Source organism: Rhinolophus hipposideros (assembly GCF_964194185.1).
Source record: "Rhinolophus hipposideros genome assembly, chromosome: 7".
In the NCBI taxonomy this organism is placed as follows: domain Eukaryota; kingdom Metazoa; phylum Chordata; class Mammalia; order Chiroptera; family Rhinolophidae; genus Rhinolophus; species Rhinolophus hipposideros.
In genome coordinates this window covers 9,177,728-9,201,466 of record NC_138053.1, presented here as the reverse complement: position 1 = coordinate 9,201,466, position 23,739 = coordinate 9,177,728, and the positions used below count along the sequence as shown (strand labels likewise).

At 55.4% G+C, this 23,739-nt stretch overlaps 4 protein-coding genes across 6 annotated transcripts in view; 1 reads left to right on the top strand and 3 right to left on the bottom strand.

Annotated features, from left to right (window-relative positions):
* MOGAT3 (monoacylglycerol O-acyltransferase 3) overlaps window positions 1–4,100 on the bottom strand; it is a gene marked incomplete at its 5' end in the record, with an annotated part of 31,959 nt that extends 27,859 nt beyond the window's left edge. Inside the window, 6 exon segments of the mRNA XM_081054651.1 lie at window positions 2,584–2,690; window positions 3,235–3,450; window positions 3,721–3,771; window positions 3,774–3,793; window positions 3,880–4,017; window positions 4,061–4,100. Coding sequence (XP_080910777.1) covers window positions 2,584–2,690; window positions 3,235–3,450; window positions 3,721–3,771; window positions 3,774–3,793; window positions 3,880–4,017; window positions 4,061–4,100 — 572 coding nt within the window.
* An 837-nt stretch (window positions 4,101–4,937) lies between these two features.
* LOC308500055 (2-acylglycerol O-acyltransferase 2-B-like) lies at window positions 4,938–6,764 on the bottom strand (the record flags this gene model as incomplete). Its single annotated transcript, XM_081054137.1, has 6 exons — window positions 4,938–5,092; window positions 5,343–5,527; window positions 5,623–5,797; window positions 5,974–6,178; window positions 6,290–6,468; window positions 6,683–6,764. 6 exons carry the CDS (start codon window positions 6,762–6,764, stop codon window positions 4,938–4,940), a joined length of 981 nt encoding a protein of 326 aa, XP_080910263.1.
* Window positions 6,765–8,605: 1,841 nt separating this feature from the next.
* PLOD3 (procollagen-lysine,2-oxoglutarate 5-dioxygenase 3) lies at window positions 8,606–15,957 on the bottom strand. Its single transcript, XM_081053356.1, has 19 exons — window positions 15,243–15,957; window positions 14,793–14,884; window positions 14,516–14,652; window positions 14,257–14,420; window positions 14,001–14,113; window positions 13,770–13,833; window positions 13,203–13,300; window positions 12,862–12,963; window positions 12,559–12,684; window positions 12,292–12,413; window positions 11,921–12,025; window positions 11,682–11,807; window positions 11,257–11,398; window positions 11,061–11,174; window positions 10,806–10,874; window positions 10,304–10,408; window positions 9,657–9,803; window positions 9,273–9,398; window positions 8,606–9,086 (listed from the first exon to the last, which is right to left on the bottom strand). Exons 1-19 carry the CDS (start codon window positions 15,358–15,360, stop codon window positions 8,931–8,933), a joined length of 2,226 nt encoding a protein of 741 aa, XP_080909482.1. The 5' UTR covers window positions 15,361–15,957; the 3' UTR covers window positions 8,606–8,930.
* ZNHIT1 (zinc finger HIT-type containing 1) lies at window positions 15,557–23,236 on the top strand. 3 transcript variants are annotated; one of them, XM_081053359.1, is made up of 5 exons: window positions 15,557–16,375; window positions 20,455–20,625; window positions 21,082–21,161; window positions 21,328–21,460; window positions 21,556–23,236. In XM_081053359.1, the coding sequence occupies exons 1-5, from the start codon at window positions 16,354–16,356 to the stop codon at window positions 21,561–21,563; spliced, it is 414 nt and encodes a 137-aa protein (XP_080909485.1). In that variant the 5' UTR covers window positions 15,557–16,353; the 3' UTR covers window positions 21,564–23,236. The 3 variants fall into 3 exon arrangements, with proteins under 3 accessions (XP_080909485.1, XP_080909484.1, XP_080909483.1); XM_081053358.1 differs by having other exon boundaries at window positions 21,291–21,460; XM_081053357.1 differs by lacking the exon at window positions 21,328–21,460.
* The last annotated feature ends 503 nt before the right edge of the window (window positions 23,237–23,739 follow it).

Below are 23,739 nucleotides of genomic sequence, written 5' to 3'. Positions count from 1 at the left end.
GAAAGTACAGAAGCTGCCAGAAGGACTTAAAGGGCAGACTCTGAAGAATGCGTAAGAGTACCCAGGAGGAAAAGCCTTCGAAGATCTGGAGGCCCAGAAAACACATTGCTATCTTACAGCTGTGCAGTCAAGAACTTCTGGGCTCCTTTTCCCCTCCTCTGCCCCACACTTCAACTCCAAGAAGATCAGTAATAGCAGCTAGCAAGGGAGAGGAGGAGGAAAGAGGTCAACCTCACCCCTTTTCACTCCACCTTCCTCAGCTGCCACTTCTGGGTAAGCAGGTAGCCGCTTGTAGCCAGCCCCTGATGGAGAGGGGAAAATTCCTACCCCTGGGTGAAGATCCAAGCTTTGATTACCACACGGACTAAACATTTCCATGTACTAACTTAAAGTGAATATATATTGCTTTGTGAGAGGTGTAAATGTCTAACTATCACATTGTTTTATACACCCGAAACAAACAAACAAACAAACAAACAAAAAGTGAATATAGAACTTATTACCTGAAAATGACCCAGTAAGTCATGGGACTGCCCAGTTTTTTATCCAGGGACAAGAGAAAATTCTTCCACTGCATAAATTTTATAGGAAAGTGGGAGACAAATACAGTTGCATTCTAACTACATTCCAACAAGTTATCCTTAAGTCTCGGATACAGACACAAAGCCAGTCAGCAAAAAAGGCTGAGGAAAGTCAGAGGATGCTATAACGACGTACAGACCCTCAGACTGCTCCATCGGACCCTCTCATTTGACCGATGACATGCTTGCAATAACGATGATGATGATGATAGTAAACGCTCATGGGCTCCTATTTTGCCAATCTCTGTTCTAAGCTCCTTAAATCTTAAGGATTTAATCTTCACAATAGTCCTATGCTTATTGAGTGGATGAGTTATTGTCCACCTAATGCTGCACTTGCAGTACGGCTTAATGCTGATAAGAGAAATCCTTGCTTCATCTGATCTCCCAGCCCCAGGAAAACTTAAATGATGGGGAAGAGGGGGCAGAAGCAAGCTATGTACTTAATCGTCTTTTCTACCCCTCTCCATACTGTCAGGTACCCTTGGCCAAGCTCAGCTTTTGCTCATGGTATCCCACTATCCACCCTAACTTCTCCAGCTACCTGAATCCTGCTCACCTTTCAAAGCCTATCCCTCCTTGCAACCAGCCTCCCTCAACTCAGTCCGAATGTCCTACAGCTCTCAGCTAAGCAGATGCCTTCATTTACAGAGGGAGAAAGGGCCCAGCAAAGGGAAGAGACTTATGCAAGATCATGCAGAAGAATGAAGTCTCACTGGAAGGAGAATTCACGGTTCTGATACCCAATCTAAGGCAGCAACTCTTAGCATGTTTGGATGGGGCGTTCTATGGGGTATGCTCACTCCTAGAGCAAGAGCGTGAGCTCTGTGGGCATCTGAGTCTACAAAGCAGTGGTGGGAGAGAACGAGCTTTTATGGGAGGGCTGGAACATGGCAGTAGGTAGGTAGGGGTCTCAGGGGCTACAGGGCAGGGGCAAGGCCGGGGCTACCCGAAGATGAGGTGAGTAGAAGCAGGGGCACCACAGCTTGCCTTGTGCTCTTCAAACAGTTGTTTCAGAGCCTCAGGCAGAGCATGTGCCAGTGGTCAACTTCTTCCTCGGTAGGGTGGAGGCAGTGGGCTGTGGTGGCCCACTGCAGGGAGAGGGGAGACAGGTGAGGAGAGAGGCCTCTCCTGCACATGCAGCTGACAGCACCTTTCTTTCCTGGAGATGGGCACTCGCCTGCAGTGGTGATGGGCATGGGGAAGGGCAGTAGTCTCCAGGAGGTGGCTGAGAAGAGACCGTGGCCACAGAAGGTGCAAGAAGCAATGCCTCTGAACTTCTTGAAGGTGGTCTGGCACGGATGCTGCCAGGAGTCTGCGGCAAAAAACTTAAGTCTGAAGATATCACTCTCCCCAAAGGAGTAACGAGGCAGCAGGACGCCCTGGGGAGGGGCGACAATATATAAGAGGGGTGGTCAGGTCAGGCTGTTGGAGTACCCCAAGATGGGAGCCCTACAGAGCAGCAAATCCCGCCCCACACTTCATGATTCCACTTCCCAGGGCCTTTAAAGCAAAGGACGATGGCTACAAAGAAAGATGTGGAAGAAGGGATTCACATTTCCTGAGACACAATTGTGTCCTTGGCCTTCATATTTCCTCACCCAGTCTCTACCACTGTATCACTGCAAGGCAGGTATTAACTCTATTTCACAGGTCAAGAAACATGTCCAAGGTCTTGCCTTTGGGATAGTGTCAGAGAGGGATTTGAAGCCTGCGCTTCTGAGCCAAAGGCCTCAGCTGAAGAGTCCTGCTATTTGCACTAAGACTTTGCCTCTGTTGGAGTGCGAGGAAGGCTGGAAAGTAGACACAATGCTTGGCACAGAGTCAGCACTCAAGTGCTGACATGAGCACCCTCCAGGTATAGGGCCAAATGGGCTCTGGGAAAACATAGTCCCACCTACAGGAAGCTGGATAAGTAGGGACAGAGTCCCCCAGACACATTGTGAAGTTTGACCATTCAGAGCATACCCAGATTGGGCACCTGCACCCCACTCACCCATACTTCAGTGCCAGGTGTACAAAGCCTTTGTGATTCTGGAGTGTGAGGTGATGCTCCCCTGGGATTGCATACATGGGGTTCCTGGTCACCCCAGCCACAATGACCATGACCTAACCAAGCTGGGGCTGCAACAGAATAAAGTCCAGGCTCTGGTGGTTCACGGAACACATTCCTACAGGCATGAGGATGTGGGGAGCAATCACCAATCCCTCCTCAGCTCCCCAGCCCCTGACCCCACCCTTTACCCTGTTTCCCCGAAAATAAGACTTAGCTGGATAATCAGCTCTAATGCGTCTTTTGGAGCAAAAAAATAATATAAGACCTGGTCTTATATTATAGTAAAATAAGACCGGGTCTTACATTAATTTTTGCTCCAAAAGATGCATTAGAGCTGATTGTACAGCTAGGTCTTATTTTGGGGGAAAACAGTAGTATCTGAAGGATGAGCACCATATCCCATTCCTTCCAAACTCCGCTACCCACCATGCCCATGTCTGTGTGTCCCAAGGTGATTGTCCTAGCAAGGACACTGCAGGACACTTGCTCCAAAACTATTCACTGATACCCACTGTGAGCCTGGCCAGTGTTCAGGACAGTTCTCTGAGGTGGGTGGGTGGGGGTCACCCTGGCCAGCGGGCATTTCCTCCCACTCACCATAGCACATGACATAGTGGTTTCATACTCTCGATAGATTGGGAAGTGGAAGAGTCTGGCCAAACCAACTATTGAACGCCGAAGCCCAGGGAACTGCTGGGAGAAGCCATTGCTCTCCATGGAGAAATTACAGAAGGTTCTGATGCACATGATTCCATGTGGGTGAGAGCCAAATACATAGTTCCAGTCTGGGGGCAGTTCCCCTGTTTTCACCAGCTTTGAGGTGTTGGGCAGCATGAGAGGAAGAAGGCATAGAAGGCAGGACACCAGCTGAAAAAGTTGTTGCCTTCCACCCTGACAGACTTCAGAGCTCAAGGTGCTAGGATAGAGTCAAGGGCACAGGGGGCCCACACTTGAATACCACTCTACCCCTTGCCCCATTGCTTGAGCTTAGGCAGCAGGTTCCAGCAAAGGGAGGGGTGAATAGGTAGGGGAAGTGAGGGAGAGGGAAGAGGCAGAGATTCTCTCTGGAGGGTAACCTGTCACCTTGATAAGATAATAATCCCATAGGTGTTTCCAAATGGTCCAGTTACTAATCTCCACTCAGACCACCTTCCACCTTTGGGCAGAGCTATGTGGGTGGAAGTACCCCTGGAAGCACCCGTCTGCCATCTCTCACTACCTAGGCCCCTGTCCAGCGCTCACCGTGGTTGGATGTGTCCCAGTCCAGGAAGAGCCATAAGTAGAGAACAGAGAATGACCAAAGAGGTGTCAAGAGGAGGGAGAAGATAAGAAGGGAGAAGAAAGAGCCCAGGTGAAAGATGAGAAAGAAAAACGGATTCACTTTCGAAACTCAGTCATTCCATCCATGGTTCCTCTCCTCCACCTTCAAGGATCATATTCTGGGCCATTTCCCAGCCCCCCATCTGGCCCTCTGCCCTTCCCTTTGCATTAGGGTATCCAAGTGGAGTTCCAGCCTTTCCCGGTCTAGTTCCTTCTACCCTTTCAGGCCCTATGCCTCTCCGGCTCCTCTCACCCGTGAAGAGGAAAGTGGGCACGTATTGGTAGGCGCCCACGGCTTCTTCCGCGGTTTCATGGTGCAGGAGGGCAGCGGGAAGGTGGAGACTGCTCTCTCAGTATCTCCCCTGCTGCCAGCGGGGATCCAGGACCTGCAGGACAAATGATGAAGGTTTCCCCACGCACCTGAGAAGGAAGGCTTTTTCCCCAAGGAACCAAGCCTCTAGGATCTCCCAGGAGTGTGTGTGTGTGTGTGTGTGTGTGTGTGTGTGTGTGTGTGTGTGTGTTATGTGGATGGGGAGATCCTCGCATCCTGACGTCTCCAGGCTCTTCTCAGACTGGTCTTTGAATTTCCTGAGTCTGGGCTGGCGGAGGGGCAAGCCTGGCAGCGGGAGGGAGGAGGTGTCCAGGGTGGTGCGGCAGCTGCTGTGCAGAGGCTGGAGCGCCCTCGCGGACTGAGTCCCCGCTGCTGTCTGGGGCCGGAAGCCCACAGGAGACTGTCTGATCTCCAGTGCGACCAGCAGGCCTCCGCCTCCGACTGCATGTTTGCAGGTCTCCGGGAGTGTCAAGGCCACCTGGAGCCTCGGCCAGGGGCAGGGGTTGGGGTTTGGGGTGGGCTGCTCCGCGCGCGGACCTCCCCCGCCGCGCACACACACAAACACCGCAGGGCTGTTCTAGTCTTTAATCCCACCCCCCTTCCGCAGCCACTGCGAGGGCAGGGGAGGGACTTGGGGACGGCGGCGCGTCTAGGTGAGGACAAGGTGCCGGTCGGCTGGGACTCCGTAGCGCGCCTTGTGCTCTTCGAACAGCTGCGTGAGCCTCTCCACGTACAGCGCGTGCAGCGCGTCCACCTCAGCCCGGCTGGGCCGCGGGCTCCGCCGCGCGGGGATCGGGGCCCCGACTGTGGAGCGAACGCGAGGCTGGGATCTCCCGACTCCCGGTCGCCTTCCCTCCCGCCCGCCGCGACGGTCGAGGGCAGGGGTCAGGGCCTGGGCAGCCGGCCGAGGCCAGCCGGGGGGCGGGGCGCGCGCGGCCGGCGGCCAGAATTTCAGGCTCCAACCCGCGGCCTCCGCTGCCCCGCGCGGGGGCAGGCAGGGCCCTGAGCTCCGGGGCCGTGGGCGCGCGGCGGGGCGGGGCGGGCCGGGGCTCACCGACGGTGTGGATGGGCCTGCGGAAGGGCAGCAGGAGGCCCAGGCGGCCGTGGAACAGCGGCAGGGCCACCGTCAGCAAGGGCTGCAGCGTTTCCTGCACCCTCCGCACCCACGAGCCCGGCGGGTTCGGGAACTGCTGGAAGAGATCGTTCTCCCCGAAAGAGAAGACAGGCACCAGGCAGGCCCTGGGGGAGCAGAGCACGCCTGAGTACGGCCGGGGCGCTGAGCTTCTCCCGCGTCGGGCAGTCCGGGGGACTCCGGCCACCGACAGCCTCCTCACCCGTGTTCCAGCGCCAACTTGACGAATCCCTTCTGATTTCGGATCCGCAAGCTCAGCGCTCCGGGCTTTGCCTCCAGCGCCTCTAGGGGCCCTCCCACGGCCAGGACAGCCACCTGGCCGCCCCCAGGTCGGGACAACAGATAGGCGACGCTGGCCTTGTTAGAGGACACCAAACCTGGGGGGGGAGGCAGAGCCTGGGGGACCTGACTCCTGGGTCTTCGGGAAGAGAGGAGCGGGAAGAGGGCGTGGGGAAGGCAGAGCTAGTCCCAGGGGCCCTCAGCCGGGAGGAAGACCGCTTAGAGGTGACAGCGGGGACTGGGGGTCCTGAGGCGGGCTCCCCCCTCTCCTCACCAGCGCACATAATGTAGTCCCGGAAGAGAGGGAGGTAAAACCAACAGGGGAGCATGAGCAGGTGCGGCCGGAGGCCCGGGAAGAGGCGGGAGAAGCCGGTGGCCTCTGTGCAGAAGCTGCCGAAGGCCCCGGTGACCAGGACGCCGTGAGGGTGGAAGCCGAAGAGATAGTTGTGGGAAGGATCCAACTCTGCGGTTTTAATCAGCTGGAGGGCAGAGGGTGCACACGGTGAATCGGACTTTGGGGGACGAGGGCAGGAAGAATCAATTTTGAATCCCGGCCCCCACCCCAGCACATTGTTCCAGGGGGCCCTCACCGACATGGGGAAGTAGTCCCGGAAATGTCTCCAGATGGCCCAGCTGCGGACCCAGTCTAACCGGCGGCCTCCTGCCTGCGGCGTGTCCCGGTCTCCATAGAGCCAGACCAGGTAAAGGACCACTAGGATCCAGGCTCGGCTCAGGGATGCGAGGAGCAGAGCCACCAGGCACACCTGGGCTGGAGGACAGGCGTGCGGTGGGGAGTGGTGTCTCAGGACCCAGGCTTTTAAGTCTGAGATCTCCCCCTTGACTCCCTTCCCTGTTTCACCTAATTCCTTCTCACTCCTTAAAGGACCTGGGAGATCCCTGGCCCACCTCCCTCCCTCGTGGTAACGGGGAAGCAGAGCCCCAGGTGTGTGCGTGGGGTCAGGTCCAGGGCTTTAAGGACTCACCCAGGCCCAAGAAGGAGAAGACCCATTGCAGGACAGCGAACACTTGGAGACACCGCTGGAGGCGGCTGGAAGAGGCCTGCATTTTCTAGAGGGGAGTCGCACAGAGGCCACCTTGGGCTCTTAAGCACACCCTTTTTTGGCCCAACCCACTGGCCCTGACCCCTGGCCACTGGTTCCACCCCGTTTCTGTCCCCTTTGCTGACTTACATACTAGACTGATGAGCCCCAGCAAGGAAGAGTTAACCGCTGCCTGGGCTCATGGAAATCAGCAGGGGTGTGGCCAGGAGCCTGGGGGTGAGGAAGGTGTTTGGACTTTGTGGAGGTCAGAACCTCCCACCTCTGTGAGGAGCCAGCCAGCAGGTCTGGGAAAGTGGTGTGTGCCATGAATGGCAGGGCTCCCGCCATGAGTGAGAACAGCTTGAAAAACCCCTTAGTCACCAGGCCTGGCCCCTAAGGAACAACCTAGGACTCTGTGGGGAGCTGCTCCAGCGGGAAGGGCTTTGTGGGAAAAGCTAAGGATCTGTGAGCCCAAGAGAGGGCCCAGTGTGCTGTGGGCAGACCCTCCAAGTGGGCTGGGGCCAGTTCTCACTGTCACCCTCGCCCTGCCCATCAGGGACCAGAGGCCTGTGGGAGCTGGTACCTTCTCCAGGTCAGGGAATGTCACCTCTTTAGGAAAGTCTGACACATCCCATCAGGTGCCTCTATCACATGCTGTCCTAGCATAAAATACTTTCCCTCCATCATGGTGATTTTTGTGAGTTAAGGTCTCCCCTAAGCTGTCAGCAACAAGAAGTCAGGTAATGTGTTCACTGGTGCCTGGCAGAGGAGAGAGTTTGTAGATGAAAGGACCCACTGTAGGAGACAGGATAAGCCAGCTTCCAATGCCCAGGACCTACCCCTCAGGCTGGCACACCCTTTCTGTCCCACTCATGCAGGCTTCCTTGGCCAGGCACCTTACGAGGAGGTATTTCCTTCTGCTCAGCCCACTTCCGTCCACAGGGCATGTGATGAAGGTGGTGGGGACCAGGGTGAGATGGACTTCAAAGTCTGGCCAGAGAGCTCAGTACACATGTCAGGTGACCTACCCGCTCAAGCAACCGGCCCTAGCCCCCAGGTTCCATAGAGGAAGTTTTCCTGGCAGTCTGGGCAGGAGGCAGGAATAAGATGTGGATGGCAAGTGAGGTGACTGAGGCAGGAACTGTCCTGGGACAGGTGAACGGTCCTGTTTGGTTTTTAAAAGGCTTTTGCAAGGAAACACTTGGGAGCTAAATTCAGGAAGGTAGGCTGGTGCTAGGCTGGGAAAGACCAAGCTGAAGGGGTGTCCTCAGGCTCCTCATGGGAGTCTCCGCAAGGGCTTGATGACCCTCTAGAAGCTGGAAGCAAGATCTGCTCTCAGGAGGTCTCTCCTCTTTTGCAAGGCCACTTCACATTTCTCTTCCAGGAAACTTTCTTGGAATGACCCACCAGGGCTTCCCCTTTCCTGATACCGCCTAACGAAAAGCTTAGATCCTGGGATGCGCAGAGAGGCCCCACCCTGCCTTCCCTCAGAGGACACATGCCTTCAGGGAGACTTCCTTCCCTGAGCACTGTCCCTGGAGCCCAGCTCAGGACTATGTCATCCCTCCTATAAAGGAAAAGACGCCATCAAGTGACGAGAGAATCAGGGAGAAGAGTGAGGGGGCTGGCTTTCATCTGAACCTGACAAGGAAGTCTTTTTGGTTTGGCCCTTCACAGGCACTTCCCCAGGTCAGGCAATAAAGGGCAGTGAGAAATGGGATCCAGGGAAACTTCCAGGCTCCCATACCGTTCTCACATTCTGCCTTTTCCTCTTCTCTGTTCTTTTCCTTTGGAATAACTCCAGGTCTCCCTCTACTCTGGGTAGCAAGAGGGGGATACAGGGTCAATAGGTAGATGAAAGATGATAAATGGACTCAAGACTTATAAATCCTCCTTTATTGGGAGGGAGGCTGAGAAACAATAAGTTATCACATGAGGAACTCCCAGAAGCCCTCTTCTCGTGAACCCCTGGGAGCTGAGGAGAGGGACAAGGCGACTCCCGGAGCTTCCTGAGAGGGCTGTGTGTGTGTGTGTGTGTGTGTGTGTGTGTGTGGCGGGGCGATGAGGCAACACATTCAGTCCCAGACACACCGAAGGTACATCAGGAAGCGAGGAGCCAGACAGACCCCCTCCAAAGAGGGGGGCACAAGAAGGCACGATGGCAGGAGAGCTTTGGTAGAGTGGTTGAGTATCACGGGTCAACAAAGGACACCATTATGTAGCGAGTGCCCCTCGTGGTGGGCAGCCCCTCGTGGTAGTGCGTGAGTCGGCCAGGATGCAGGAGCGCCCACCCCTTCCGGGGGGCTGACACCACACAGTCATAGCGTAGGAAGCGGCAGCCACCTCCCTGGGAAGTAAAGAGGGGACAGAAGGGGAGAGTGAGCCGACATGGAGTTTGGGGACAGGCAGGTACAAGGGCATGAGAGGCAGACCGGAGGGACGAGGGGCGTGGGGACACAGAGGGTTTGGGACATCGGCAGCCAGCCTGGAAGTGATCCCAGACAGTATATCGGCCAAAGCGCTAGGAGCTCACCTCATAATCCAGGCCCTTGTGGTTGAGGGCCACGTTGAGAGTGAAGGTGGATGAGTCATGGTGCGGCCGCAGAGAGGGCTGCTCATCCGGCCGGTAGCGGACCACGAAGTTCATCACTGCACGGGTCTATGGGGCCACGAGAAAAGAGGCTGCAGGGGTGGCTCTCAGGCAGGAGGCCTTCTAAGGAGGTGACGGCCCCTATCCAGGGAGGGGCAGTGGCTGCAGGAGTCAAGCAGGCTCCCCCCTAGGCTGCCCTCTTGTAGTATCTTTTTTCCCCGGGGCCCCAAATGCTATAGGAGCTGAAAGGCTGCTGCATGGAGACTTCCAGCTGGGACTGGGCTGTGGGAAGGTGGAAGGGGCAGGGTGGCAGGAGCAGTGGCCCACCTTGGTGTGGTAGCCTGGGAACAGGCTCTCCGTCATGGGTCCCACGTAGGTCCTCAGCAGCTGCAGCCACTGGTCCTCATAGCCCACCTGCTTCATGTGGATGTCCACGGTGGGCACGTTCTCGTAGCCTCCAGCCAGCCTGGAGTCCTGTGGGCAGTGGGCACTGAGCCCCCGACAGGGCAGTGCCAGCCTCCCCCCTCCTCTTGCTCGCAGGCCTTAAAGCCAGTGTTCCTTCATCTGCAACAGTCTCAACCACTTCTCGACTCACTCCCACTGGCCTTTAACTCTCAGCTAAGATGTCACCTCTTCCGTGAAGTCCCTTAATCCCCCTACATCTGGGCTAAAGGTCCTTCCTGTGGCTCCCACAGCACCTGGGCTGCTGCTGCTGCCACTGAGTCGCAGGTGAGAGGGCAGAGTTCGTCCTGCACAACCCCTCAGTGTTCCTGCACCACCTAGGTCAGTGGTGGCTGGTATTTAGGACCTGCCCAGTAAGGATTTCTTGAATGAATGAATAAATAAATGAATGCAGTGCTAGCCCCAGGGGGCCCCCTCCGCTTTGGGGACTCTTCTCTGTTCCTACTCTCCTGACACCAGTTCCCCTCCATCAGACCCAGCACCTCCCTTCTTTCTGTCCCAGCTCTGGTCACCTCATGCCGGCCTCCTGACCACTGGCCGTAGTGCTCCATTTCCTCCACCAGCTCATCACACATTTGGTCTGACAGCAGAGGGAACCAGTACACATCTGGGCACGGCTGAGGACAGGGTGGGGGAAGAACAACAGGGTTGGGTGACACTCAGGGACCCGCCGCCAACAGAGGCGAGAAAAAGCAGGGAGAGAAAGGGAAGGAGATGGGAGAAGCTGGGGGAATGGGGCTCTGAGCATGGGATGGGCCATGGCAAGGGCTGGGCCAGGAGAGGCTGGGCCAGAAACAGTGGCTGAGAACACCACAAATGGCGGGAAGGTCCTGGAGCCCCAGGTGCTGAGAGTGGTTTTCAAACTCCTTTACAAAAATGTCAGTTTGCTTTCATGTTGCCTGAGCAGAAAACCCTAAGGCACCTGGAGGAAGTCAGTTTGGAAACCCTAATCCAGGCAGTGGACCCAAGGGGTGGTGGCCATCAGGGTGGTCAGGGGTCTTGAGTGGGGCTCACCTGTTCCACGAGTTCCTCCCCTTCAAGGGCCCGGCTGTAGTTCTCATGAATGTACTGTTCCTTCCAGTCCTAGCGGGGGAAGGAGGGCGGAGGGGAGCACCTGGATGTGTATTCTTTTCACTTCATTTGGTCCAATCCAGGAAGCCCCACGCCCTGGGCCGCCCCCCTCCCTGGCAGTAGCAGACCCTGCCAGGGTATGTTCATCCTGTAGTGAAGGGCATTTGCACTCTCTGAGCAAGGGGCCCCCCCATGTACCAGTGGGTTGTCGAAGATCTGCCAGAGGTCTGGGTGCAGGTGGTCTGTGTCATACCGGGAAGTGGCCAGGAGACGGCCAAATTCATGCTGATTGCTGAGGTGAAGGAAGATGCCCTGGAGTGGGGGGAGGCTGTGAGAAGGACACCCGAGGTGGCTGCTCCTATACCCCTGCCTTGGGCCTGACTGCCCCACTCACCTTGTCCCGCAGGCTCTTACAGAAGGCCATGTCTGGGTCAGTGTCGCTGCCTGAGAACACCTCCCTCTGCGGCAGCTCTGTCCTCAGGGTCTCCCCCCGGATCACATATGCCTGGGAAATGTAGGGTACATTCCACACGCCCCTGGAGGTACCCACACTAGGGTCAGCTAGGTGGGTGGCCCCCACAATTCTGCCCAGTTCATCCCAGAAGCCCCTTCCCTCAGGGCAACCCACTCTCTGAACCAGGAAGCCCTCTCACGTCCCCGAATAAGCACTGCCGGTCATAACCCTCTCATGTCCAGCTCCACGGTCAGTCCCTACCCCACAGACACATCAGAACCCTGAAACGGGCCTTGGCTGAGGGGGCAGGTGTCATTCAGGCCCATGTGGGAGGAGGAGGAGGGCTGCAGCCCCACAGGACTCACACTCGCTTCCGCTGCACCAGCTCCACGTAGTCCTCGGAGCGGGCGTAGTACTCGTCGGGGCTCAGGGCTCCCCAGAAATTGGACCACAGCTTCCCATGGCGGGACAGCATGGGAGCTATGACCTTCCTGTGAACAGGTGGAGGTGAGGATTGCACAAAGGCAAGCCCGATTACCAGGGAAGGAGCCTGGGGCTCGTGGGGGACTACGTTGGGGCCCTCTGGCAGAGCCAGGCAAATGACCTGTTTTCTTCAATGAGGATGCGCAGAGCCTGGGGGTTGGTGAGGACGGCATCGGCGTCCAGGCTGAAGTAGAATTCACACTCAGGGTCCTGACGACAACTGTCCCTAGAGGTGACAGATGCAGATGGAGGAGTTGAAACTGCAGCAGGTGGGGGGAGGAGGGGACTGCAGAGCGGGTAGAACTTCCCCTCACTCCAGGACCCCAAGTTCTGTAGTCTGTGCAAGAGAGGCGGGGAGGGCCAGCACACGTGGTGGCAGCATTGTGAGGTCATGGGGAAGCTGGATGGTGGCTGGAGAGGGCAAGGTGGTGCACCCCACCACCTCCCACTCCCTTCACCCCCACCGGTCCTTCCCGCCCACGATTCACTCACATGGCCATGTCCCTGGCCTCGCCTGGGGTCAGGGCCTCCTCTGGCCCCACCAGCTTCACAGTTAAGAAGTGGTCCTGGAGCTGGGCCCAGGAGTCTGCAATGTGGGGCTCATGGTACACCTCCTACAGATGGGGGAAATGGGGGAGTGCTGAGAGGGCAGAAAAGATGGTACCTGAGGAATGGGAGGGGAAAGATGGGGAGTGGACAGGGTGTAGGAAGCAGGACCCTTGGGAGGGTCCACAGGGAGAGGCTACCAGGGTATCTTACATTGTTATGCACGAAAAGGGTGATCCTGTCCGGGGGATAGTCTAGGAGCATCAACCGCTGCAGGAAGCGAGGCAGGAACGGAGTAGGTTGTTCCACAAACACGGCCAGAAGCACCCGGGGGGGAGGCTGGAAGATGCATGACAGGGCTCAGAGGAAAGCCTGAGGCCCCCATCCAGTCTGTCCTCTCTAAGCCTGCTAAGTTTGGGGGTCCTCAGGAGCTTTGCCTTCCACTGCTGCCTAGCATGCTCCCTGTACCTCTTGCTTCAATGTGTTCTCCCGCCCCACCCTGGCACCCCTCCTCACCTGCCCCCCCGGGAGTGTCCTCCGGTCCCGGTCGCAGAACCCACAGCCTCCGTCAGGAGTCCAGCCATTGGGAACATAGTTTCCCAGGTAATTCAGCTGGAGCTGTTAGGAGAGACGGGGAGAGGTTGAGGCAGAGAAGTCCACGGCTGGAGGTCAGGGAGGTCAGGTAGACAGACAGGGACAGGGCGGGAGGGAAAGCAGGGGACACTTAGGACCTCTCTTAGCACCTCTGCTGCGGGGGCTAGGAGGACCACTGCTCAGAAGGGCTGGAGGGAGGGCTGGGAGCTGGGGCCAGGACTGGGATAGGGGTAAGGGGCTGAGGGGATGAGCCATCGGGGCACCTTAGTGGGACCGTTCCCATGGACCACCACAGGAAGCGTGTCATAGGCCACATTCCGGATACGCACACGATTCCGATCAAACTTTAAAACCACTTCATCTGGGGAAGAAAGCCAGCTTTAAACTCCCTTTCTCTTGAAGCTGCCAAGCAGCAGGTGCTTCTAAATATGGGGGAATCCAGGCTCTCTGCTGCCACCTGGGGACCTCCTCCACTTACTATCTGTGTGACCTGGGCAAGTCACCAGCCCCTCAGAGAGGCAATTTCCTCATCTGTAACAGGTGGATAACCATAGACAACCCCCTCCGTAGGATTGCTTTGTTAAGTGAAATTACTGAAGTAAAGCCCCTGGCCCAGGGCTGTGGCACACAGTACATTCCACAGAAGTTGGGTATTACTGCCACTGCTTTTACTACTGTTAGCACAGTGCAATTTTATCTGTCAGCCATTCAGATATTTGACGAAGTTGAGATAAAGGTGAGTTGAAGACCACCCCAGTCCCCCCAGGAGCCCCTCCTTCATTCAGGACCGCAGCACCCTCTTTCATTACCCCTTCTGATTGCCTTCTCACCTAATGCCCCATTGAGGTTCTGAAAGATCCTGGATTTATGATCCAGATTAAGGCTGAGTTTCTCCTGGATGGAATGAGAGGCGGCAGTTAATTCAAGAGGGGGTGGGACATCATCTCTCACTCTTTTCTCTTTACATCTTCCCCCAAATCCCTTTCGCCTCTCTCTCCCATTCAGCCTGAGGTCTGCCACCCCCACGGAGCTGCAGGCGCCCCCCGCTCTGTCCCCCCCACCCTTAGTCCTGGGTCCAGGTAGAGCCGAGTGTAGAACAGCTGGTCATCATCATCATCCTTGTACTTCCACTGGCGGACGATTTGGTGGATGGTGGGGGCAAAGCCGATGAACCCTGTGGGGGGAGGGGAGGTGCTGACTCCAAGACTCCCTGGGTCCCACGGACCTGTCCCCACTCCCTCTCTGGCCCCCAGGCACCTGGAATACTCCACACCCCACCACTCTTGGCCTCTCTGCCTCGGGCCCTCTGCCACTCACCACCAGAGTTGAGGAAGCGCTTCCCCGTGCCCACCTCAGGGTACTGCTCTGCCAGCCCCCACTCCGGCCAGCAGAAGCCCTCTGCAGAGAACAGCAGGCGGCTGCCACTCTGGATGAACTTCTTCAGCAGCTCAGCGGGGCTGCCGGCCAGAACCACATCATAGCTGGCAAGGAAGGGGAGGATGAACAGGACGGCTACTAGGAATCTCAGTATCCTCACATCCTCCTCCTCTTCGCCTCTCCGCTTTCTCCCCTTTACCTGTCCACAAACACGATGACCATATCCTCCTGGTCTGCATATTTCTCCATTTCCTTCTTTAGCCACCTGACCTTCTGTCCTCCACCGACTGTTCGGGCCACATCACCCCCTCGCCACTCCTCTCCCAGGCCCAGGGTCTGTGGGGGAGATCCGCCATGCCAGGCAGGGCATTCGGCCGGCCAGGCTCACCGTGGGGCCCCAGGAGTCCAGCCCTCAGCCCACTCCTCCAGCTGGAAACGCCCCCTCCCAGCGGCCTGGCGGGCATTCCTCTCCTCACCCGCACTGTGTAATTGAAGAACTCCGCCGAGCGCAGGAAACGCCGGTATCCCTCCGTCTCGGCCGTGGCCACCGTGATCACCAGAAGCTTCTCTGTCACCAGTCGGGAATTGGCGTTCGGGACCGCTCACCCAGCTCAGTGCCCTGCGCGCTCCACTCACGCAGGCCCCTTCCCTCCCTCAACCTCTGCCACTGTCCCTTACTTCTGTTCTCCGATTCCCTCTTACACTTTCCCCCCAGAGAAACTTCGACCCAGTGACAGCGGGATGGAACTGACACCCAGCCACTGGGGGTCAGTTCGCACGGACAGGCTGGACACCGTAGCTCAGAGCGGGGAGTGAGCGGTTCAGACCTGGAGCGCGCTGAGCGTGGGAGAGGCCGCTGCCCCCGCACAGCCCCCGACGGCACCCACGTCACCCCCGAGCCCCCTGGGCCCTCCCGGGGGTCTCACCTGGGTTGACAGGGTGGGCGCCCCGGGGACGATCGGAGGCCGACTCCGCAGGAGGCGGCGGCAGCAGCAGTAGCAGCAGTAACGGCGGGAGCCGGAGTCCAGGGCCCCAGGAGGCCATGGCTGGAGGCGGGCCGACGCAGCACACGGGCCCGCACCGCTCCGGCCGCGCGCCTGGATCCCAGCTCCCGAGCGGGGCTTCGGAAAGGGGACCGGGGCTGCTATGCGGCCCGCTGCGAGGAGGAGCAGGGTTGGGGCTCCGCCCTGGAAAAAAGGCGTAGCCGGAGGTTCCAGAAAACTCTAGCTGCCGGCGTCCCAGACAAGGCGAGGATTGTCTCCAGGCGGCGGCGCGCGGGCCGTGCGGAGCGCGCAGCGGGGGCGCCGGGACTGGAGGCGGGGCGGACGGGAGCGCGGGCTGGCGGTCGCCAGCAGGGGACTTCGGGCAGAGCCAGGTCGGCCCACCGCCCGCCTGACACACGAGGAAATTGAAACCGGGAGAGGGGAAGTGACCCCTTGCGGGTCCGACCGGACGCCGCGGAGGCGGGCCCTGGCCTCGGCCGTGCCGGGCGGCGGGGCGGAAGACTGGAAAGCGAGGCGGTGGGGGCCCGCGGAGCGGGTACAAGTGGAGGAGCGGGTGTCAGGGAGGAGGAAGGCCAAGACGTCTGAGGCCCCGGGGGAGTAGGGGTTGAAGTTTCGGCGACGGGTCACCGGATTGCCCACTCAAGCCCGCCCACTTTCTGTGGGAGTCTGGCCCATCATCTCTACTGCCCCGGGGAGAAGCTCCCGGGGCTGCCTCTGTGATGGTGGCATCAAAAGAAGGACCAAAGGAAAATGACGTTTCTCGGAAAACCACTGGCATTTACCTCTTTAAAAGGACCCATTTCAGGGGTCCTACAAAATACACAGCTACACGAAGGCCGGAAGTACTTTTGCCCATATAAAATATGGCGGAAAGCTTTCTGGTCTCCAAGGGAACGTAAGGCAATGAGTCTAAGCATTGGAATTATTCTGCGCATGCGCAAAATAGCACACACCGCCGGAAGTGATGCCTTGATCAAGGCGGGTGCTGTAGTACGCGTGCGTAACAGGCTCTTTCGTCAGCTGTGTTGTGGAAATGGTGGAGAAGAAAACTTCGGGTATGTGAACCCCCGGGGGCTGGCCCCCTTCGTCCTCTCAAATCCGGACGTCGCTTAGGATTTCCGCACTCAGTTATTAGTGTCAGATCCCTTCCCCGGCCCTCCGATCCTGGCGTCGGGGCGGTCTCCCCAACCATTCACATTTTATTGATGCGTCCTCCAAGCCGGGCGCTGGGGATGGAGAAAGGAAAAAGGGTCTTTATCTTCCTAGAACTGGATTTCTGGAGGGAGACAGACATGCAGACCAACCATTGCATTTCAGAGTGATTCGTACTGTGGCAGAGGGATGGGTGCACCGGGAGGGGTACTCAGCCCAGCTTCTGGGAAGGAGGGAAGCATGGAGGCTTGGAGGTGAAGAGGACGCTGGGACTGGGTCTTGACAGTCGAGTTAGGGTTCACTCAGTGCGCAGGGACTCGTTCCCGGCATCGGGAACCGCCCGTGCAAAGGCAGAAAAGCAAGACGAAGCAAGTCGCTTAGGAAGCCAAGTTCACAGATCCGTACTTGCGGAGGAATAGTAAAGGAGGCTGGCGGGCGGGGGAAAGGCTCACTTAAAGGGCATCATATACACTGCAGCAGCGTTTGAACTCAGGGCAGTGTAGAGCCAGCAAGGGCTTTTAAGGCAGGGGAGTGAGGGAAACAAATGTATCTTTTAGAAAGGCAGTTCTGGCTTCAGTGCAGAGGACGGGTTGGAGGGACGAGTGCAGCGCTGTCCCGTGGAACTTTCTGCGATGATGAGCATGTTCTTCATGAGCACTGTTAGTATGGCAGTCATGTGGCCACCGGTGGCTGTTGAGGACTTGGAATGTGGCTCCGTGCAGCTGAGGAACTGAATTGTAAATTTTACCTCTTAATTCATTTACATCGAAATTTAAATAACCGCATATGACTAGTGGCTACCTTATTGTAAGCACAGGTCTAGAGGCTGGAAGGCCAGTTAGGTGTTGAATAGGCCAGATAAAAAGAGATGAGGGTGGGAGCGCCTCCAGATTGACTTGTAATAAATCCAGCCATGTCATTCCTTTCTTAGAACCCCTCACTGGATTTTTGTCACCCTCACCATAAAATCCCCAAATCCAAGTTCCTTTAGATACTTAAAAGATAGACTCTTAATGGTGTACCTGACTTCATATCCACCCCCACCAATACCCGCCCACACAGATTTTTTTTTTCTTTTTCTTTTTTTTAAAGATTTTGTTGGGAAGGGGAACAGGACTTTATTGGAGAACAGTGTGTACTTCCAGGACTTTTTTTTTCCCCCCAAATCAAGTTGTTGTCCTTTCAATCTTAGTTGTGGAGGGTGCAGCTCAACTCCAGGTCCAGTTGCCGTTTTCTAGTTGCAGGGGGCACAGCCCACCATCCCTTGCGGGAGTCCAACAGGCAACCTTGTGGTTGAGAGGATGCGCTCCAACCAACTGAGCCATCCGGGAGCTCAGCGGCAGCTCAGCTCAAGGTGCCATGTTCAATCTTAGTTGCAGGGGGCACAGCCCACCATCCCTTGCAGGATTCGAGGAGTCTAACCCACAACCTTGTGGTTGAGAGCCCACTAGCCCATGTGGGAATTGAACCTGCAGCCTTCGGAGTTAGGAGCACGGAGCTCCAACCGCCTGATCCACTGGGCCGGCCCCAGATTCTTTATATACTAGCTATACAGAACTTCTAATTTATTGAAGGCACCACAGCCTCCTATCCCGGCCTTCTCTCAGGCTGGTTTCAAGGTCTGAGACACCCTCCCTTCTCCACCAACCTGGTTAACCATTCATAAGTCAGGCCTCAACCTGGACTTACATTCCTCTGGAAAATCTTTCTGACTATCCCAAAGCCAGGCTAGGTGTTTCTGTCATGTGCTCTGCAGCACTCTGCACTTCCCTATACTAGCATGCTCGTTTGTTTGATTATTTGTATTCCCCACTAGTCTGTAGACCCTGGTTGTATTCCCAGAGGCTAGGGCACCACCTGGCACTTGGAAGGGAGGCAGTATATTGCAATGATCAAGAGCATGTTTTGTGATGCTGGGCAGTTTGGGGTGTGAATTCTGACCCAGCCACTTAACAGCTATGTGAACGTCAGTAAGCTTGGGATGATAATGATACCTGTCCCACAGGGTTATTTGTAAGAGTTAAAGGATTCCATTGATGCAGAGAGCTTAGTATGGTGCCTGGCTCAAAGGACATGCCATGTGTTAGCTACCAGTGCTGATGTTTTTATTATGGTTACAGGCAGTCAATAAATATTTGTTTAATGAATTGAGAGAGATTTTGGGGTAGAATATCAGAATCTGGTCAACAGCTGGTATGGTAATGAAGACAGAGGTTTAGAGTAACTCCTAGGTTTGTGGTTTGGATAGCTATGTAGATGGTTCCGTTCACTTAAAGAAAGTCTATAGGAGTAGAAGCAGACTTGGGTGGGAAGATTTTTAATTTTGATTTGTGGTGTTAATGGGATCAACAGATAATTTCCTGCAGCCAGTTGAATAGTCAGTTTTGGAGCTAAGGAGAAGGTTCTGGACTGAAAGAATCACTTTTGGAGTCATTGGCTTGTGGGTGAGAGAGCCCTGTGTTTGGATGAGAAGTCTCAGGAAGAATTTATAGACTAAGAAAGAATGGACAACTATCTCCTTCGAGGCAGAGAGAGAAAGCAAGGTGGGAGACAGAAGCCAGATACGGGAAAGTAAAACCTGGAGTCATGCCAAGAAAGCAGGTGAAGGGACTTTTTAACCTGAGGGAGATAGTCAACACAGAGTGTAGAGAACTCCAGTAAAATGCACACTGGACTTGGCCCGAGAAGGTCACTGTTGTGGGTAGTTCCCATCAAATGTAGTCGGTTTGCTGGGGGTTGAGGAATGGACGGGAGATGAGGAAATGAAATATTACATGGACCACTCTGCCAAAGAAGAATAGCTGTGAAGTTGGGTAGACACAAGAGCGTTTGGCAGGTTTTTCCACTGACAGGAAAGTGCCAGTTGAGGAGGAGAGATTGAAGACACAAGAGGGAGGGGAGGACTCATCTTGGAGGTGAAGAGTTGGAATTAGGAATGGGTCTTGGTGTGGGCGGGGGCATCCACTGAATGGGGGGAGAGGGTGGGTGCCCATGCAAATATGATTGAGGGTGGGCTGAAAGATGAGCGTCTGTACATGTCAGTGGCCTGTTTCCTTTGAGGTAGGAAATGAGCAGGAAGGCCAAATGCATTAGGTCCCAGTGGAGCTTGAAAGCCCTGAGGGGACAGTGGTCTCCATCAGCATAGTTATGTGATTTCTTCCAGCGGTGTGAGGTCTCTAGGAGGCATTTCATTGGTTGGATCTGGGATTGGGAGGTAGTTGGGTCTGGGATTGGGAGGAAAGGTTGGGGCTAAAGGGATAGAAAACAGGCATGAGTGCCTGAAATGGTTTGCTCTTAGTCAGCTGGGAAGGAAGCAAACCAGAGGGGCTGATATAGCAGTCCTCCCTTATTGACGGGAGATAAGTTCCAAGACCCCCAGTGGAGCCTGAAATTGCGGATAGTACTGAACCGTGTACGTACTATGTTTTGTCCTATATGAACACGTATTTTACACCTTCTCTCTGACATACCTGAATTGCCAGCATCATTACCCTTGCACTTTGGGGCCGTTGTTCAGTAAAATAAGGGTGACGTGAACACAAGCACTGTCGTGCTGCAACAGTTGATCTGATAACTGAGGTGGCTACTGGGTGGTTAATGGATGGGTCGTGTGTACGGCCTGGATACTTTGGACAATGGGACGATTCACGTCCTAGGCAGGATGGAGCAGACTGGTGCTCGATTTCATCATGCTCTGCAGAATAGCACACAATTTAAAACTTATGGATTGTTTATTTCTGGAATTTTCCATTTAATATTTTCAGATCGCAGGTAACTAAAACAGCAGAAAGTGAAACCGCAGATAAGGGGGAACTCCTGTGTTGGTAGAAGATACAAGAGCCAAGGGCTCGGTGACTAGGATGAGATGAGAGAACTGGGGCTCCACACCGCATGGACGTCCACACACTGCCCAGAACCAAGTCCACCCTAGCTTCTCTCTTCTCTGTGCCCCCAATAACTCTTCTGGTCCTGCCCCATCTAGTTCGCTCCCAGGACCCTGGACAGCGGCGGGTGCTGGACAGGGCGGCCCGGCAGCGCCGCATCAACAGGCAGCTTGAGGCCTTGGAGAATGACAACTTCCAGGATGACCCCCACGCAGGACTCCCCCAGCTTGGCAAGAGACTGCCTCAATTTGATGATGATGCAGACACCGGTGAGGCGGGTAGAAGAGGAAGGCAGCTGTGGGGCCCGGGAGAGAAGGCTGAAGGAAGGGGAGAGTCTGCCCATCTCAGGGTTGTGAACGGACATCGGGCTGGGGAGCCGTGACCCAGGCACTCCTCTGGCTCTGCCAGGGACTGGCTCCTGTGACTTTGAGCCAGCTGCTCTCCCCTGTCTGTGCTTAGTTTCCTCTGAAGAAGGTGGAGCAGGTGAGCTCTGAGATGTTTTCCAGCTCTGACGTAAAGCCTTAGATTTAGGGAGTGTGGAGATAAAGGAAGGCAGGGATTGGAGAAGTGGAGGGAAGGGAAAAAGATAGTAGATGGGGGCTGACCTAGGGCCTAGGTGAGTGTGTAGGCACAGAATGAACACAAGAGTATCGGGAATGATGGGGCAGAGGAAGATGGTATCTTTCTTGGCACATGCCGAGTAACTCATGGCTCTTGACCTCTAGGAAAGAAAAAGAAGAAAACTCGAGGCGATCATTTTAAACTTCGCTTCCGAAAAAACTTCCAGGCCTTGCTGGAGGAGCAGGTGAGAGAGGAGCTGGCCAGGCAGGATTCCACAGAGAAGGAATGAGCCCACAGAGATGCTTGTACATGACAGGTGTTTGCTGCTTGGGTGGGCGGGGGATTCTTGGAGCCTGTCCCCTTGTCTCTGCAGAACCTAAGTGTGGCTGAGGGCCCCAATTACCTGACAGCCTGTGCAGGACCCCCTTCCCGGCCCCAGCGCCCCTTCTGTGCTGTCTGCGGCTTCCCCTCCCCGTACACTTGTGTCAGCTGTGGTGCCCGCTACTGCACGGTGCGCTGTCTGGGCACCCACCAGGAGACCAGGTTAGCTGGGAACGTCCTCCGGCTCCGCACCCTCTTCCTCCTAAGCCCCACGGCTTCCCAGACCCTCTCCCATGCTGGGTTTCCTATGCCTGCAGGTGCTTGAAGTGGACCGTGTAAGCCTCGGCAGCCCGGAGAGGAAGGCCTCATGCATCAGCCCGGCCTCGGAGAAGACCTCAGCGGAAGATAGGTGCTCCCCAGACCAAGAGAGGAGCTGTTCACTCAGCCAACAGAGCTCATTCTTACTCCCAGGGATGTGGCAGCGAAGTGGGCCCGCTCTCGGGGTGCTGTCATAACAAAAGGTTTCAAGGGAGGAGGCACCTGCCTGTTAGGTCACTTGGTGTTTTGGGGGTGAGGGTCATGCGCCACCTGTTTCTCCTACTCACTGCTCTGTGTCTTTTTCTCCAACGTGTTAATCACGCTTCCTACTGTCTGCCCGTCTGGACCCCGGCCATGAAAGATGATGTTGCATTCTCCTGCCACCCTCACGTCCCTACATTTCTTGGCTGCTTCTTTAGGTCACTTTTTTGGTTATTAAATTAGTTAATTTGTTTTTGTTTTTTTGTTTCTCTAGTTCCTCTGAGTATCTTTTGAGTACAGCTAGGTCCCAGGACTTGTGCCAAGGAAGTGAGAGTGGGGGCCAGGGGTGCAGAATGATACTGTAGAAGGAGCCAACCCTGTTTTCACTGGGCCCTTAGTTTTGGTGTCACCTGTCTGAGTTTTGGTGTCATCTGTCTGAGTTGTCCTGAGGAAACTCTTGTTATCAGGGACTGTGATATGTGAAATTATTAGCAGAGAAAACCCAGAAGTTTCTGGGAAGCACGGGGGAACCCATGGTATAGAGGGCCCTGTTGTTGGTGGCCCTGGGTGCTGTCCCTCGTGTAGAGCTTCTTACACCCACCTCTTTTCTAAGTGGGTTGTGAGCTGTAGGCATGTAAGCGCCTTGGAGCTGCTGCCCTGGTTGGCCAGTACTCTGTTGAAACATAGCCAAGCACATGCTCTGGAAGTCTTTGTTGATCAAATGACCTCAAAAGATATTAACAATATCCAGCAAAGTCGGTGTTAGGTGCCTTCTTAGGCTCTTCTCCCCACTTTGGGCGATTTTCGTGGGGCTGGCCCAAATGTTCTTGGGGTCTTCCCGAGGAACTGCTTGTCCTTTCTCTGGAGACATGCAGTTGGGCAAGTGGGGTTAGTGACGGCTTTGTATTAAGTGGTGGTGAGAAGAGAGTTTAGAGACAATCCTAAGTGTGGTTTTAAAAAATGGCTGTCAATTTTTTGACCATCTTTCCATCAAAGATGGGGTCTTTGTGCCCTTGTGCGGGGATCTGGGCAGGCTTATGACTCCTTCCACCAGTAGCAAGTTGCGGAAGTGAGACCATGTGACATTCAAGGAGAGGTGGTAAAAGGCAGTGCAGCTTCTGCCTTGTCCCTAGGACACTTGCTTTTGGAGTCCTCAGCCACCATGTAAGAAATCCAACTGTCCTGAAGGCGCCATGCTGTGAGGAAGCCCAGGCTACATGGAGAAGCCGCGTGCAGGAGCTCCGGTCACAGGTCCAGCCGACCAAGCCTTCAAGCCATCCCAGCCCAGGCTTCCATCATAGGTGTGAAGATGCTTCTTGATGATTCCAGCCCTCAGGCACCAAGTCATCCTCAGCCATTTGAGTCTTCCTAGCTGTGTCCTCAACATCATGGAACAGGCACAAGCCCTCTCTGCTGTGCCCTGTCTAAATTCCTGACCTTCACAATCCGTGTGTATAATAAAAAGGTTTATACCGTTGAGTCTTGGGCTGGTTTGTTGTGCAGCAATAGTAACTGGGACATCAGGAATCCAACTTGCTGGCTGCTAACTCCAGGCTTAGGTTTATTGTCTCTCTCTGAAAGGGAAATTTCCTGGTCCTAACCTTTCTATTTTCCTCTCCACCAAGAAGTACACTCAAGAAAGAAAGTAGAAGAAAAGACAATGTCCTTGCAGGGAAACACCCCTGTGCTTCACTGTGGTCCACCTGCCTTGGAATTCCTGTCCGATTTCCAGTGAGCACAATTTCTTTGGCTTATTTCCTAAATTCACTGACTTTGTTTCATGTTTTGTTGTGACAAAAAGAATCACACAGGTTCTGCATGGTGTAAGATTTGTCTACTCAGTGACATCCTGAGCCTTCCCCCACTGACCTTGATAGGACAGAACCAGACCTCAGGGACCTCCCCTTGCTTTGTTGCTGGGTATCTCCACAAGTCATCAATTGACATTCTCTAGGAAGGATCTCTGGACCCCCATGTAAAAC

Coding starts and splice junctions, on each gene's coding strand:
- PLOD3 (XM_081053356.1), bottom strand. CDS start 15,360: ATGGCCTCCTGGGGCCCTGGACTCCGGCTCCCGCCGTTACTGCTGCTA. Junction 12,685..12,861: donor GGACACTCCCGGGGGGGCAG/GTGAGGAGGGGT, acceptor TGCATCTTCCAG/CCTCCCCCCCGGGTGCTTCT. Junction 12,414..12,558: donor CCCTTTTCGTGCATAACAAT/GTAAGATACCCT, acceptor CCCCATCTGTAG/GAGGTGTACCATGAGCCCCA.
- ZNHIT1 (XM_081053357.1), top strand. CDS start 16,354: ATGGTGGAGAAGAAAACTTCGG. Junction 16,376..20,454: donor GGTGGAGAAGAAAACTTCGG/GTATGTGAACCC, acceptor TGCCCCATCTAG/TTCGCTCCCAGGACCCTGGA. Junction 21,162..21,555: donor AGGCCTTGCTGGAGGAGCAG/GTGAGAGAGGAG, acceptor CTATGCCTGCAG/GTGCTTGAAGTGGACCGTGT.